Source organism: Gracilinanus agilis, chromosome 1 (genome assembly GCF_016433145.1).
Source record: "Gracilinanus agilis isolate LMUSP501 chromosome 1, AgileGrace, whole genome shotgun sequence".
NCBI classification, from domain to species: Eukaryota; Metazoa; Chordata; class Mammalia; order Didelphimorphia; family Didelphidae; genus Gracilinanus; species Gracilinanus agilis.
The window spans coordinates 341,480,172-341,496,823 of NC_058130.1; the positions used below are offsets into that span (position 1 = coordinate 341,480,172).

General features: G+C 34.6%; 1 protein-coding gene across 1 annotated transcript in view; it reads left to right on the top strand.

Annotated features, from left to right (window-relative positions):
• LOC123236733 (ras GTPase-activating-like protein IQGAP2) overlaps positions 1-16,378 on the top strand; it is a 124,062-nt gene extending 107,684 nt beyond the window's left edge. The window contains exons 25-29 of the mRNA XM_044663129.1: positions 7,260-7,347; positions 10,371-10,583; positions 13,024-13,184; positions 14,769-14,903; positions 16,115-16,378. Of these exons, the coding sequence (XP_044519064.1) occupies positions 7,260-7,347; positions 10,371-10,583; positions 13,024-13,184; positions 14,769-14,903; positions 16,115-16,247 (730 nt within the window). The 3' untranslated portion in view covers positions 16,248-16,378. The remainder of the gene's footprint in view (positions 1-7,259; positions 7,348-10,370; positions 10,584-13,023; positions 13,185-14,768; positions 14,904-16,114) is intronic.
• The last annotated feature ends 274 nt before the right edge of the window (positions 16,379-16,652 follow it).

Here is a 16,652-nt window from a genome sequence, read left to right on the forward strand (position 1 = left end):
CAGCTAGAAAAAAATGCATTTGCCCCAATAAGTGGACAGAGACAGCAGATACAAACAAGATCATTTCAGAATATAAAGTTTTTCAGAAGTTGTCATTGGAAGCTTATGGAATAGAATGGTTTTCTAAAATAGAGAGAATCAATAGAAGTTTAAAAAAAGTAAGTTCACAAAAAAGCTTAGTGAGAAACACAACTAAGCAAGTCCATCCCAGAGGACATTTAGGGGAAATCTAGGATAGGATAATAAATAATTTTAAATGGAATTGATGCATAAAAGATAACAAATACCTTGCTCCATTTTTGACTGTGGAGCTGCTATACTTGGAGTCTAACATTTCATGATCACATTCATTGATATATAAAAGTGTAGAAATGGTACTACTGAAAACATAGTTGGGGAAAGACCTTTGTACTAAACCACGCATATATAGATCTTCTAATATGTTCACAGTGATGCCATTTTGAGGGTACTTAGAATCTGAAAAAGAAGAATATCAAGTGCTTGGGGATAACAAATCATGAATCAAAAAATATCAATAGCTGCCAACGTTATATGCCTAGTTTCTTTTATCTCCAAAATAATAATCTACACATGTAGCAAGAACATCTTTGATGAAGTTACAAGAAGAAAACAGGCGAGCACATTTTTAAAAGTCTTCAGGAAATCAGGGCCTTTATCTTTACAATCACCCAGTTGACTGAAAGATGCAGAGAATACTGGCATTTGTTTTTAATAGAGCTATATGTTAAACTCATGAGCTTCTTTGAAAGTTATGACGTTTTGATTATTAAGTGATTCATAAACCATATGTTCAACAAAGTTGTTTATGGTGGTCATAGAGGATGTCCACACAATACAAATGAAAGAAGGATTATGTCTAGATGACAAGGTCCCCCAGATGTTTCTCTTTGCCAATAAAATTGTGTTAGGAGCATCAACTCCTGAAATAATTCAGAACCTCCTAAATGATATCCCTAATTACTTTGGCCTAACTATCCACTCTTGTAAAAGTCCGTCAAAAAAAAATTGCCAGTTTCCCTGATCACCATATGTAGTTATATAGATAACCCACAGAACCGATCCACGTATATTTATTTAATTGGACAGACACTGTTGATGGACAATTGAACCAGACTCAGAAATAAATAGGAAAAGAGGGGCAGCCTATGTCACATTTGGGAAGTTGTACAGTTCTTTGAATGACCTCCAAAGAATTATCTATTATTTAACCCCAGTATTCTTCCAGTAATAATACATAGTTATGAGTCATCCAATATCACTTTTTAATGAAATAGATTAAATTTGAATGTACAGGAAACAACTTGCTACTGGTGTGAGAATCGTTACTATATCTACTATCTCCATATAGACCAACTATTAAAGAGCAACCAAAAATCAGTGCTACAAGGAATCCAGATCAATAGTGATTATGAGTAACATGGCAACAGTTGCCAGTAGAGAAATTCATGGGATAAGTAGAGAAGACAGAGTGCATCACCTCCTCCCTTCTTTGCAGAATGGAAGAAACTATGGCTGTGGAACATTACTTGTATAATTAGACTTAGTTTGTTGATTAGCTTTGCTGAATTGCCTCTCTTGCTTCCTTTTTCTCCCTGCCATTTTATTCTTTGTTAATAAGAAATGAATTTCTGGGTAGAGAAGGAAGATATTTGGAAACATTAGGTGATATGAATGAAACAAGCAGTAGGTCTTTGATAAAATGCACATTTGAAAAAGGAAATGTTCCAGTCTTGTAGTAAGATTTGGCAGGGGTAGATAACAAGGGAGTAGAGTGCAGAGGTAAACAAGGGACAGCCTACATGTTTCATTGATGCCCAAAACAATGTCAAACAATCTGGAAGACCCCTAACACACTGGGCAAACCCCTATAGAAGATTTGTAGAAAAGTATAGACAAGAATAGTATAATATGAAAACGTGTGGGTGGGTTATAAAGACAATGGTATATGTGTATGTATTCACCCATACATATATACAATCACATGTACACATGCACACACATACACACATATATATACATATATATTAGATATGAGACTTCTCTCTGAGAAATCAAAACTTTTTTTTCCAACATACTGCTTTCTTTCTAATCTTGGCTACATTAGTTTTATTTAGCACAAAATCTTTTCAATTTAATGCATTCAAAATACATTTTACATCTCACAATGTTTTTTAACTCTTTTTTTATTCACAAAGTCTCTTATCCATAAATCTGAGATGTAATAGATTCCCTGTTCTGCTGATTCTAAATTATGATATCTCCCTTTATGTCTAGGTCATGTTTCTCTTTTGATCTTATCTTGATGAATTGTATAAGATATTGGTCTGTACCTAGTTTCTGTCAAACTGCTTCCCAGTTTTCCCCCAAATATTTTTACCAAATAATGAATTCTCATTCCTAAAACTTGGATCTTTGCATTTGTCAAACACAAAGCTACTCTTTGAGTATGTCTACTGATCTACTTTTCTATTTCTTTGCTGGTATCAGATAATTTTGATCATTATTGCTTTTAATATATTTCAAAATCTAATACTGCTCAACCTCCTTCCTTTACATATTTATTTCATGAAATCCTTTGATATTTTTGACCTTTTCTTTTTCCAACTGAATTTTGCTATTATTTTTCTAGTTTAATTAAATAATTTTTGGTAATTTAATTGGAATAGATGGCATTAAGTAAGTAGATCAGCTTAGGTAGGGTTGTTATTTTAATTGCTTTGGCTCTGACCACCCATGAACCATGAATATTTCTCTAGTCATTTAAATTTGACTTTATTTATAATAAGCATTTTATAACTACATTCATTTGGCTCCTAGAAAAATAAGGACATTAATACACTTTTGGTAGAACTGTGAACTGATCATAATTTTGAAATTATGCTCAGAGTTTAAAAACTGTATACCTTTTGACCCAGCAAATACCACTATTAGATTTATTTACTATGTCAATTGAGGGAAATGGATAAGAAACTATATGTTCTAATATATTTATAGCAGCTCTCTTTGAGAAGGCAAAGAATAAAAATTGAAGGGTTGCCTATCAACTAGGGAATGACTAAACAAATTGTGGCATATGATTGTGATGGACATACTACTGCACTGAAAGAAGTGATGAACAGATTAATTTTGGAAAATCTTGGAAAGACTTACAGGAAATGATGAAGAGTAAAAATGAGCAAAACTAAGAGAACATTATATACAGAAACAGAAATGATATCTTAAGAAATGACTTGTGTATATCCACCTCCATAGAAAGAACTGACAAATAGAAACAAATTAAACATAGAGAAATATGTATTTATGTATATATACATATGTATATATCTAGCTCTATATCTTTTTTCAAATGATGCCTTCTCTAATGGGGAAGGTTAGAGAGGAGGAGTTAACTGAATATTTTAATATAACAAACATTTTTTAAAATGAAGATGGAGAATGGAATAGAACATCTTTGAGAAACTGAAGAAAAAAAAGACAATGGTGTAATAGATGGTCCTACTAGACATGGAATCAAGTCCTGAATTAATGTTTGGACTGTCACCATCATCACTATCACTATACCATTTGCCCACAGTGATATAATGGATCATTTGAAGAACATAGTGTGTGTCCTTTTCCTAGAGAATAGAAGACAGATACTGTGTCTTATTTGTATTCTATCCAATGCTCTGGTGCCTTGATTAGTAATCTGAACAAAGTAGGTGCTTAACAAATATTTGTTGCATTGCCTTTTTTTTTTGTTAAACTTGGAAGAATCAAAATCTGAAGCTATTCTTTAACTTAAAGGTATAAACTGGAGAAGTAAGAAACATCCTTAAGACTGTCAAAAAAGCAGTTTCCACAGAAATCTGGGCAGTCTCTCACATGGTTGTAATTAAATCTTTGTCTTTTAGTGAATTATGTAATAAACATTCCCAGACATTTTCCCAGGCATGCCTATATTTTAGAATCTTGGAACCAGATGAAGTCATTCTCTCCTGGAAAAAAAAGTACTGAATTGTTTGTGTTTCTTGGTATTCAGACTATATTTATAATCTGAAATTTTAAAGATCAGATTTGTTCTTTATATGCGAACACAGTTATCAGAAATAAAAGTAGTTGATTTCTTTAAATGTTGAACTTATGATAAGAGCTTGTTCTTAATTAAATTGCCTAACTTCTATTAAGTAAAACAAATCTTAATAATAAACTTGTATACTCTTTTAAATAGACCTTGTATTTGTTGTTATAAAGATTGGGTGTTTCTGTGGTCATTTGTGAAAAAATTCATCATACAGTGATATGTGTCTACTTGGAAGAATCAAGGTTTAAGAAACTATAAAAGCAGTGAGACATAAAATTAGAACTGCTTTTATTTTAAAGAATCAGAAGGAAACTTCTATTTAAGAAACTTCCTTAGTAGTAAGGAAATCCATTTGCAGGAATAATATGCCCATGCAGTTGAAAATGAGCCTTGTAAATGGAATGTATTGATGACAATCTTAGCTGCTTGTCTTCCATGCTAAAAATTTTTCATCTTTAACCAGGGCAGTACACTCTACTGGATGATTTCATAGGACCCTAGTTGAAAGGGCTGCCACAGAAAGTCTCCTGGCTGTTAGCTAGCTATGTATAACCAGCTTTTCTTTCTTTCTTTTTCTTTCAATGAAGGGGGAAATGCTTTTTATTTTTTAACATCAATGTTTTGAAATTTTGAATTCCATATTCTTTCTCTCCTTCCTACCTCTCTCCTACCCATTGAGAAGACAAGCAATATGATAGCAATTACTTATAGGAGAGCATGCAAAACCTATTTCCACATTAGCTGTGTTGGTGGGAGAAGAGGCCAAGAAAAATAAGGTGAAAAGTGTGCTTCAAACTGAATTCAGAGTTCATTGGTTCTCTTTCTGGAGGTGAATAGCATTTTCTTAATCATGATTCCTTTGGAATGCCTTGGCTTATCTGAATAGTTAAGCCTTTTATGGTTGATCATCAATACAGTATTGCTATTACTGTATGTATTGTTCCCCTGATTCTGTTCACATCACTTTGTATCATTTTATATAAGGCTTCCTAGATTGTCTGAAACCATCCTACTCATCATATCTTAATGACAGATGAGTATTCCATCACAATCATATGCCACAACTTGTACAGCCATTCTCCATTTGATGAACAATTGTTATCTTCCTTTTCTATCATGTTAGTCAATCTGATACAGGTAAGGTATACCTCAGCTTCCAATTCGTTGACATCACAAACAGGGCTGCTATAAATAATTTTGTACGTATAGGTCCTTTTCCCTTTTCTTTGATCTCTAGTATACAGACCTAGTGATGAGTCAAAGTGATTGCATACTATTACAGTTCTTTGGACATAGTTCCAAATTCTAATGTCTAGAATGGTTAGAACAGTTTACAACTCTACCAACAGTACATTAGTGTCTCTACTTTTCCACACCTCTTTGACATTTCTCATTTTCCTTTTCTATCATGTTAGTCAATCTGATACAGTTAAGGTGTAGTTCAGAGTTGCTTTGATTTGCATTTCTTTAATCAATAGTGATTTAGAGCATTTTTTCATGGTACTCTTAATAGCTTTGAGTTCTCCTTCTGAAAACCATCTGTTGATATCCCATTTATCAATTGGGAAATGACTCTTAGGCAAATTTGACTCAATTCTTTAAATATTTGAGAAATGAGGCCTTTTATCAGAGAGACTTGCTATAAAAAAATTTTTGTCCATTTTCCTGCTTTCTTTCTGATTTTGGCTGCATTGGTTTTATTTGTGTCAAAACTTTTATATTTCATGTAATCAAAATTATCTATTTTACTTTCTACGATCCTCTTCTTCCCATGATCATAAACTCTTCTATTATCCAAAGATCTGACAGATAATTTTTTCACTCTTATTTATGTTATCACCCTTTATGTCTAAATCATTTACTCATTTTGACCTTATTTTGATATATAATGTGAGGTGTTGATCTATGCCTGGTTACTGCCAAACTGCTTTCTAGTTTTTTTCCAGCAATTTTTGTCAAATGGTGAGTTCTTGCCCCAAAACAGTGGTTCCCAAACTTTTTTGGCCTACCACCCCCTTTCCAGAAAAAATATTACTTAGCCCCCTGGAAATTAATTTTTTTTAATTTTAATAGCAATTAATAGGAAAGCTAAATGCACGTGTGGCCATCACTGCCCTCCCTGGATCGCTGCAGCACCCACCAGGAGGCAGTAACACCCACTTTGGGAATCACTGCCCCAAAAGAATAGATCTTTGAATTTATCAAACACTAGGTTTCTATGGTCATTTACTACTGTGTTTTATGTGCCTAATCTATTCCGCTGATCCACCATTCTGTTTCTTAGCCAGTACCAGATTATTTTGATGATTATTGGTTTGTAATATAGTTTAAAATCTCTTATCAGCTTTTCTGTACAAAGTGAGATCAAGGCCCAGACCCCTCTGCTCCAGTACTCAGCAACCACTGAGCTAGCTTACCATGTATAACTTACTTAATGAAAGTCATCCTGGTAGTATACATTGTCCCTCGCCATATCACAGTCCACTTATCGGGGCTTCATTGTATCACGAGTTTTAAAATATATATAATTCTGTATCTTGGAGTTACATTTATCACAGCATACTATTGGCTGATGGAATGAAAGGCAACCAACCACAGAACTGTGTTCTATATCCTGGGCACTGATTGGTTCAGTGACTTTAGGTTAATAAGAGTGTGGAAAAGGTTTATAGGAGAGTGGGAAAGGCATATATATATGTGTGTGTGTGTGTGTGTGTGTGTGTGTGTATAAATATAAATAACTAGATATCAATACATAGAAAGACATACAGATAGACACATTAAATCTTTTTAAAGATCATAAACAAGGAAACTCAATGCCACTTATATCCCTACATGATGAGACAGTAGAATTTTTTTCCTTATGCCAACCCACACACACAAAAAAGACAAAATCAAAAAAGAGAAATCATAGATAGCATCTCTTATAATATATTGTTTAAGCACAATTGAATCTCAGCTGCAGAGGGCATTACAAAAGTCTACCGTCTGGTGGACTAATCAGCTTTCTCAAATTTCAAGGACCCTTAAAATGGAATGTTTTACATTTCAATACAAGTCAAATTGTCTTTGGGGTCTTGTGTTATATGTGATTGTGAAGTATCTCAGAAGTACACAGAAAGTGATACCCAGGCCATGTTTCTCTAACATTTACTTTTTCTTTCATTTTACAAAGTACCAAAAGACTGATCCTCGATGTCATCCAAGTACAATCAGGCCCTTCTTTGCTAGACATCCTACAGACACCAGCAACTGAAAAACAGGTACTTTGTCGTTGGATGTGTGGGTAACAGTCAGTAAAATAGCTGGGAAGCTACAGTCATACAAAAAACTTTGAAAGCTTATTTTGGAGATTGCACTGTGCTGGGTTCTTATCTAGCACAACTAGTAATAATAATAACAATAATAGTAGTAGCTAAAATTTAGTTATTAAGTGCAAGTCAATTTACAAATAGTGTCTTATTTGAGCCTCATCACAAACTCTCAGAGGTAGGTGTCATGATTATCCTAATTTTACAGATGAGGAAACTGAGGCTAGGTTACATGAATGGCCCAGGGCTACACTTTGGTCATCTGACCACTAAGGTCCTTTCCAGTTCTGAATCTATGATCCTATCAATGGAGTATTACTCTACATATCATTTGTCAACTAGCACCTTTCAAATCATTTGAGTAAAATCACAAAGACAAAGCATTAGAATTATAATGAACATAATTGAAGTGCCCTAGATTCCTCATTATGAGCATTGGCTATTGACATGTGGATTTGCTGACATGATATTTAATGGTTCTGGTTGACAGAAGTTTTTCCTTCCGTTGCACATTTAGTAACTGACAAATCAGTCAAATCAAAATCTCTTTTGTTGACTTCAGAGTCCCTTTAAATGGAAACACAATCCCATTCTGTATGGAATTTTTCATCAACAGCTTGAAATGTTTTGATCTGAATAAAGTTTATACTTTTATCTAATTTGTGATTTAAAATTCAGTGATCCTGGGCAAGTCACTTAACCCCCAATGCCTAGCCCTTACCACTCTTCTGCCTTTGAATCAATATACACAGTATTAATTCTAAGATGGAAGGTAAGTTTTTTTTGTAATTAAATAAATAAATAAAATAAAATTCCACTTTTTTTTTTTTAGTTTTGAGGAATGATGTGGTGTTTAATATTACTAAAATTAAATGGAAGTTGTTCACTTTCTTATCTTGAGCAAAATAGTTCCCAATTTCCCTAATTGAACCTTTGCTAACTCTTGCAAAGTAAAAATTTGGTAAGCATTTTGTTTGCAAAGGAGCCATTGGCTATTCCTTAAATCATGTAAACAAAATATGATGTAGGTGCAAAGCGGCATCATTTTAGTGTGAAATTTTTCTCTTTTATTTTGCATTTTTGGTACTGTTTCAGTGTTGTTTCCAAACTAGCAAATGACTTTTCCTATGATCATGGTATCCAGTCAACTGTATACCTAATAATGATCTATAGTCAATTAAATATAACTCATAATCCATTGTAGAACGTAGTTCAATGAGGAGATGGGACAGTTGTCTTAACTTTATTAATTACTTTGCTCATGCAAATAACAGTAATTAGTTACTATCATCCTTTTTGTTTTTTAGAAATCTCAGACTCTGGATTTCTCAGTTTTTGGCTATGATATTATCAGGTTATGGGTCTCTAGGAATCCTTTCTTCAACATAGATAACTCATGACTAGCCTAGGAGGGCCTATATCCACCAATAATTTTCATAATAACCAACATGGGACACATTTCAGCCTTTATTTTGATGCATTTTTGTAGGGTTACTATATTTCACCTAACAACCACAGATTCCAAACTCAAAGGAATTATAAACATGATCTTCTCTAACCTCTTCATTTTGTACATAAAGAAATTGGGGTCTAAAGAAATGGTGTGGGCACACAAGTAGTTGGTAGAAAGCTGGGATTTGAACCCATTTTCTCTTACTCTAAATCTAGCACACTTTCTACAAAACCACACTGCTTTTCAAATTTTATTTCAGTTTCAACTAGGGTCTTTTTCTGGAAAGGACAGCTATGTGTTTGAAATAAGTCATGACTTATTTTTTAAATATGCCTATTGCTGGTGATCAAATATAATGGAAAATTTGCTACTAAAAGCAATGCAATAAACGAGGACAATTCTGAGGGACTTCTGAGAAAGAATGCTAGCCACATCTAGAAAAAGAAATGTGGGAGTAGAAATCCAGAAGAAAATATGTGATTTGTCATTTGTTTATATAGGTATAGGATTTAGGGTTTTGGTTTTTAAAATATTATTGTATTATAAAAATGAATAATAAAAAATGGAATAAAATAAAATATGCCCATTGTGGGAGCAGCTAGGTGGCTCTATGGTTTGAGGTTCTGGGTTCAAATTTTACCTCAGTTACTTCCTAGTTGTGTGACCCTGAGCAAGTCACTGAATCCTCATTGCCTAGCCCTTACCACTCTTCTGCCTTAGAATCAATACATAAGATGGAAGATAAGAGTTTAAAAAATATATATGCCCATTGCTAAAATAGTTTAAATCTTAGTAAGTAGGAGTAGCCAATTAAAACTTTTCTCTGATTGAACCTGATAAAAAGGAACTTTGTTGATATGCATCTATATCTTACATGCAACATATAAATATTTAAAAGATACAAACTTATTTTGTTGCAAAGACCAAATGAGATTGAGTACATTTATTCTCTTGGGTTGTTGTTTTTTTCTGTTAACTAAAGCACTTTTTAGATTTTTCTGACATGATAATAATTGAAATACCTATTTACCTTTCATCCTTCCTTTCCTTCCTCCCTCCTGCCCTTCTTTCTCTTTCTCTCTCTCTCTCTCTCTCTCTCTCTCTCTCTCTCTCTCTCTCTCTCTCTCTCTCTCTCTCTCTATCTCTATCTCTCTCAATCTCTCTCAGCAAAAAAAGATCAGTTAGGAAGCTTGTTAAGAGTAATTGTCATTGTTCAATTGTTTTTCAGTTATGTCCCACTCTTCATGATCCCATTTGGTTTTTTCTTGGTTTCTGTGGCTCATTTTACAGATGAGGAACTGAGAAAACCAGGGTTAAGTGATTTGCCCAAGGTCACACAGGAAGTGTGTGTCTGAAGCCAGATTTGGATTCAGGAATATGAGTCTTCCTGACTTTGGGCCCAGCACTCCATATCCTTTCTCTGTCCCTCTCAGTCTGTCTATCTCTCATATTTGCATTATAGGAGTCCGAACAAGTGAGAAAGGAGGAGGAAAAATAAAAAATGTTTCCTTATCTTTCCCAGGAATTGGAGTATAACTTAAAGATGGAGAAACAAATTCTTTTGGAGTCCAAGATCCCTGAAGAAATGAAAAGCAACCAGATCATGCTTGATGATGCCAAACTGCCCTTAGAAGAAAAGAAGAGGAAAATTCAGAGGAATCTTCAGATACTGGAAGAAAATGGACTTGTATCAGAAGCCAATAAATACAAAGAACTTCTCGCTGAGATTGCTAAGGTTTTTGGCAATTATATTCTTTCTTATTTATTCAACAAAAATTTGTTGAGTGCCTACTATGTGCAAGCTATTGGGCTAATTGCTATGAAGGGGGATACAGAGATCTCTAAGACTTGGGCCATGATTTCCATGGGAACTGAAAATTCTTAGCAATTTGAAATAGACATTGATGACAACCAGCATATGCAAGATGGCAGATGCCTGGGCACCTGGGTAGCTCAGTGGATTGAGAGTCAGGCCTAGAGATAGGAAGTCCTAGGTTCAAATTCGGCCTCAGACACTTCCCAGCTGTGTGACCCTGGGCAAGTCACTTGACCCCCATTGCCCACCCTTACCACTCTTCCACCTAGGAGCCAATACACAGAAGTTAAGGGTTTAAAAAAAAAATGATAGATGTCCTCCCCCAAATTAGGAGAAAAGAATTGTTCAACAAATGTATTAAAAAGCTACCAACTACCCCCATTTAAAAGCACCTCTAGGGGGCAGCTGGGTAGCTCAGTGGATTGAGAGTCAGGTCTAGAGATGTGAGGTGTCCTAGGTTCAAATCTGGCCTCAGACACTTCCCAGCTGTATGACCCTAGGCAAGTCACTTGACCCCCATTGCCTATCCTTACCACTCTTCTGCATTGACTCCAAGACAGAAGATAAGGGTTTAAAAAAAATTTTTTTTTTAAATAAAAACACCTTTAAGTTTCAGGGAATAAACAACAAACCAATAGTACTTTCTAGAGTTTTAAAGTGATCATGATACTAAAGGTACTTTTAAACTTGACATAAAAATGTTAAAGTTACATGAAATTATAGTCTGTTACTATTTCATTATCTGATTTGTTGGACCAAATATAATCATAAAAGGTTTGCAGTTGAACTACTAGATGGTTTCTACAAATTTGCTTGTAAATCTTTACTGAGAAAAAGTCTCAAATATTGTAGGACTAAAGAAAAAAACAGCCTAGGAAATGATTATGTGATCTGTCAAAGAAAAGAGAAAGTACATTGTATAGGAAAGAACTTTCATCTTTTCATTCTCAACTCACTCCATGCAATTTTGTTTTTAAACTCTTACCTTCTATCTTAGAATCAATGCTGGGCATCAGTTCCAAAGCAGAAGAGCAATAAGGAGTAGGCATTGGAGTTTGAGTGACTTGTGCAGGGTCACACAGCTAGGAAGTTTCTGAAGCTAGATTTGAACCCAGCACCTCCCCCATGTAAATTTATTGGCATCTAAGAAGGCAAAAGAAATTAGTTGAGAGATCATAAATATACTAAATATTTTTACATAAAGAAAAAACATGCTCAGTTTCCTTTTTCTGTGGAAATCATTGCTTCTTTCCTCTTAGCTCTAAGGAGGACTTGGGGCCATGGTTACTGTGGACGAGTAATAAAGATTTAGTGGACTTTTACCCTAACTTGATCCCTGTTCTGAAGGAACTTCACTTAAGGTGGTAGAGGCGTGCTTCCAACTAATGTTAGATGATTAATCTAGTTTCAGAGGTGTCAACCTTTCAGTGCAGCTCATCACAAAAGCCATCACAAAACTCCTCAACCAGATTAAAATGTAATTGGAAAATGTCTAACAAAATTAAAATGTTGTGCAACGTGTTAATTTGTAGTTTTCTAAGTCAATATGTGGTTTGCAGGGGTCATTCTCTTTGAGTCTGCTACCACAGCATCTAGGAGAAGCAGCCAAGGATGATAATCTCTATTTTCTAAAGCTGAATACAGTCAAATCCTGTGTTTTAGATCACAAGGAATGAAGATTGGTTTTTAGAAATCACAACCACATAATATAGATATAGATAATACCCTTTTTCACACTCCAGAACTTGTTTCAGTGTTCCAATTTAAAGTCTTTGTTAGTCAGTGAGACACCCTGGATGTTCTTCCTGTGAAATCTCCTAGAGAAAGAGTTTCTTGTCAAATCAAAAAAATAAAGTTTTCCTTATTTCTCAATTGAAAAAAAAAGGAGCATATAGGGACCCTCACCCATTAGTTCAAATATATTTATCCAAAATGGAATGAATATTGAAGAGGCTAGAGAAATTACATATCCCTGCAAAAGCCTTCCTTGTAAGCACCTTTGTTCAGAAAAATTAATTTTTGTTGTAAGCCATTTATGAAATCATCCCATGCAAATTTGTTTTAAAATTTCTAAAATTCTTGCCACTGGTTATCCCAACAATGAGACTGACTTTAGCAAGGGTCTTGTAATGAACAATTTCCTTATATGAGATTAAAAACAACTTATACTTTTTTTTTTGCAGTCAAGAAATTGAAATAATGACTTTCTTTAGAAATTTGCAGATTCAACACATAGTTTAAATGAGATAAATTATTAGTTCATGGAATTGTATTTCAATTCCAAATTATTGGTGACTAAGCAAATTTCAAATCACATTTCTGCATCAATCTTATATAACGGGCTTATATTTATCCTCAGGATATCCGGAATCAGCATGCATGTCGTGAACACCGAAGATGTGAGTTGAAGAAACTTCGTCAGACTCTAGAAGCACTTAGGTCCAAGTCAATAATTTTTGAAGATCAAATTCATCATTATGATATCTACATAAAGACTTGTTTAGACAACTTACCAAAAAGGTAAGTTCAGATCAACTGTGTTATGAAGCCTTTCTTATTTTCATAAGGAGAACCAGGGATTCTGGGGTTTGAATCTTATCTAATTTGGTTTAGTAAGTAAACTCTTAGTTTACTAAGTTACTGAATAGTTAAAAAAGCAAACCACCATCATCCATTGTATCACCATTTACAGTGTGAGCTAAAAAGGCACAAATGGGATTTTGAAATTTTATTCATTTAAAATGTATTTTATTTTGTGTATCAGCTTTATAAGTTGAATAGTTCCTACTCTCCATGAATTTAGTACTAATTGAATGAGTTTTACCATGGAGAAGTTATGAGAATATATTCTACATTCATCAAGTAGAGGATTACTATCTGAACTGTGTACTTAATACTTTTCTTGTGAAGAGATACAACTACTAGATAGCATTCCATGAATAGAACACCTACATGTCAATTAAGTTACTTCAAATGAATCGTATTTTTAAAAATTCATAAGATAAAAAACATTTTTTAACCCTTACCTTCTGTCTTAGAATCTAAACTAAGTATTTGGTTCCAAGGTAGAAAAGTGATAAGGGCTAAGTAATTGGGAGTTTGGGAGTTAAGTGACTTGCCCAAGGTCACACAACTAGGAAGTATATGAGGCCAGATTTGAACCCAGGAGCTCCTATCTCTAGCTCTGGCTTTCAATCCACTGAACTACCCAACTGCCTCATAAATACATGGGTTTTTAAATTTTTTAATCAAATCATTGCCTTCTGTCAGAATCAATCATTTCAGGCAGAAGAAGAGTAAGGGCTAGGCAGCGAGGGTAAAAGGATTTGCCCAGGGTCCCACAGCTAGGACATGCCGGAGGCATGCCGGAGGCCTGAGTAGTTGAAGAATTTTAAACAAAAAGTTCATGTTTTTCTATTAGTAGATAAATTATAGCTTTATTGGTAATATCTTAATTACTAATTATTAATTAATCTAATATTAAAATTAATACATATTTATTAATAATAGCTAGCATTTGGTTTACAAATACCTTTACATTTGTTAACTCACTTGATCTTCATAACAATCCTGTGAGGTAAATGCTATTATTTATCCCCCTTTTGCAAGTGAGGAAATTAAGGCAAGTAGAAGTTTAGTCATTTGTCCAGAATCACATAGCTATTAAGTGATTGAGGCCAAGTTGGAATTCAAGGCTTCCTGATTACAAGTCAAGTCCTAGGTTCTAGCCATTGTACCACCTAGCTTCCTGTAGACTTCAGTGAGTACTGAGAGAGATGATAAATATAAAAAAATCAATTAAAATATTTTAAAATAGAAAAAAACAGTTCAGAATGAAGGTGCAAATAGAATAATTTTGTTACTACTTTATTAAATTTAACATATTATTTAAAATACATGTGTGACAGCAATTCACAGTCATCTACGATCTTGTTCTCAGCATACTGAAATATATTGATTATTAAGTTCATAATTTTTAAGATATTGTTGAGAAATTTCTATCATATTGGAAAAAATTTTATTTAGGGAATAAATGCATTTAGTGCATTCTATTTCAGGTTAGCTCTATTTGGTAGGATGATGAAAGTTCTTCTCTCTTATCAGGACCACAAAGCAGTCGTCCTTTATAAAGTTCTTTAAAGGATCAAGCCCCAGGAAGCCCAAGCCAGTGAAGTACACAGGGTACCAGCTCCAAGAAAAGGGCGTCTTGCTGGGGATTGAAGGCCTTCAGACCAAACAGTGAGTGTTACTTTGTACCTGCAGGGGAGCCAGTTATCCCTTAACTTCTTCCATTGAGACCCATTAAAAACATTTGCTGTCTCTGAGGAGAGATTTTAGGTGTGTGTAGCTCCTTATAACCAATTAGGATGTAATCTAAGTTTCTTAGCATTTGGTGGCTTTCACAAACTAACTTTTTAGCCTGCTTATTTTCACCTACTCACCTTCCAAAATCATGAAATCCAGCTAAACTGAACAAACAATACACCTGGACTTTCTCATCTACATTCTATTTCTCTTTTTCTCTTTAGGGATGTTCTTACCACTCTCCTCTTTACTAGTCCAAACCTCATGCATTCTTCAAGGCCCAGCTCAAATCCCACTTCTGGTCATCTCCCTCTCCTGGAAATTGCCCTCTTCTAAAATTCTGTCTTCCTTGCTATTAGTGATATCAGTATCCTTCAAATGGAATATATCATATACTGCATACTTTGAATGGTTGGTTAGCATTTCATTTTATAAGCCTTATCTCCTCAGCTAGACTAGAAAAAGCTTTTTTTCTTCTCAAACCCTTACCATCTATCTTAGATACAATACTAAGTACTGATTCCAATGCAGAAGAATGGTAATGGCTAGGCAATGAGGGATAAATGACTTGCCCAGGGTCACACAGTGAGGAAGTATCTAAAGTCAGATTTGAACCTAGAATCTCTCATCTCCAGGTTTGACTCTCTATCCACTTAGCCAACCTGGCTGCCCCCCTTAGATTAGAAGCTTCTCAAAGATAGACTATATCTTAAGCATCTTTGGATCCCTAGAGATCCCTTGCATAATTTAAGTTTTGTACTCATTAGAATTTGTTGGTTAATTTTCCTTCCCTACATACACTTAAATCCTGTTAATCTACTCACTGTCCCTTTGAAGAAGTGGCTCATTCTGCTGCTTTGACTTTCCACATGGTAATCTCCATACTTAATTTACTGCCCATCTCTGCCTGTTGGTTCTTCATCTGCTTCAAAACTCACTTTCCTCAGGAGGTCTATCATGATTGATTCCCCACTTCTCTTCAATTCTCAATGCTAGAGTTACTGGTTGCCCCCCATGTGTTCCCCTGTGAGAGCATACTGTTCACTTATAACAAAGCACAATAGGTGAGATTGATTTTATCTCATGTCATTCATGCTAGTCACTGAATCTGTAACATCATATATTATGAATACTTTTCTCTCAAGGTTTAAAAATACCGTGTTTCACTTTATCCCTGGCGAAGACGTGGGGGACTTCGAAATCAAAACACAATTACGAGGTTATGAGATAGAAATTGTTCATCTTAATATTCAGGTGAGTCATCTTTTCCTTTGCTAGCTGGGACTAAAGAATGATGTCATTGAAAAAATACTTGATTTGAAATTGGAGGACTTTGGTCCACATCGCAGATCTTGATGTCATGTTACTTTGGTCAAATAAATTTTTGTGTTGGGTTTAAAGAGCTTTGAGGGGGCAGCTGGGTAGCTCAGTGTATTGAGAGCCAGGCCTAGAGATGGGAGGTCCTAGGTTCAAATCTGGCCTCAGACACTTCCCAGCTATGTGACCCTGAGCAAGTCACTTGACTCCCATTGCCTAGCCCTTACCACTCTTCTGCCTTAGAGTCAATATACAGTATTGACTCCAAGATAGAAGGTAAGGGATTTTTAAAAAAAGAAAGAAAGAGAAAGAGAAAGAGAAAGAAAGAAAGAGAGAGAGAGAGAGAGAGAGAGAGAGAGAGAGAGA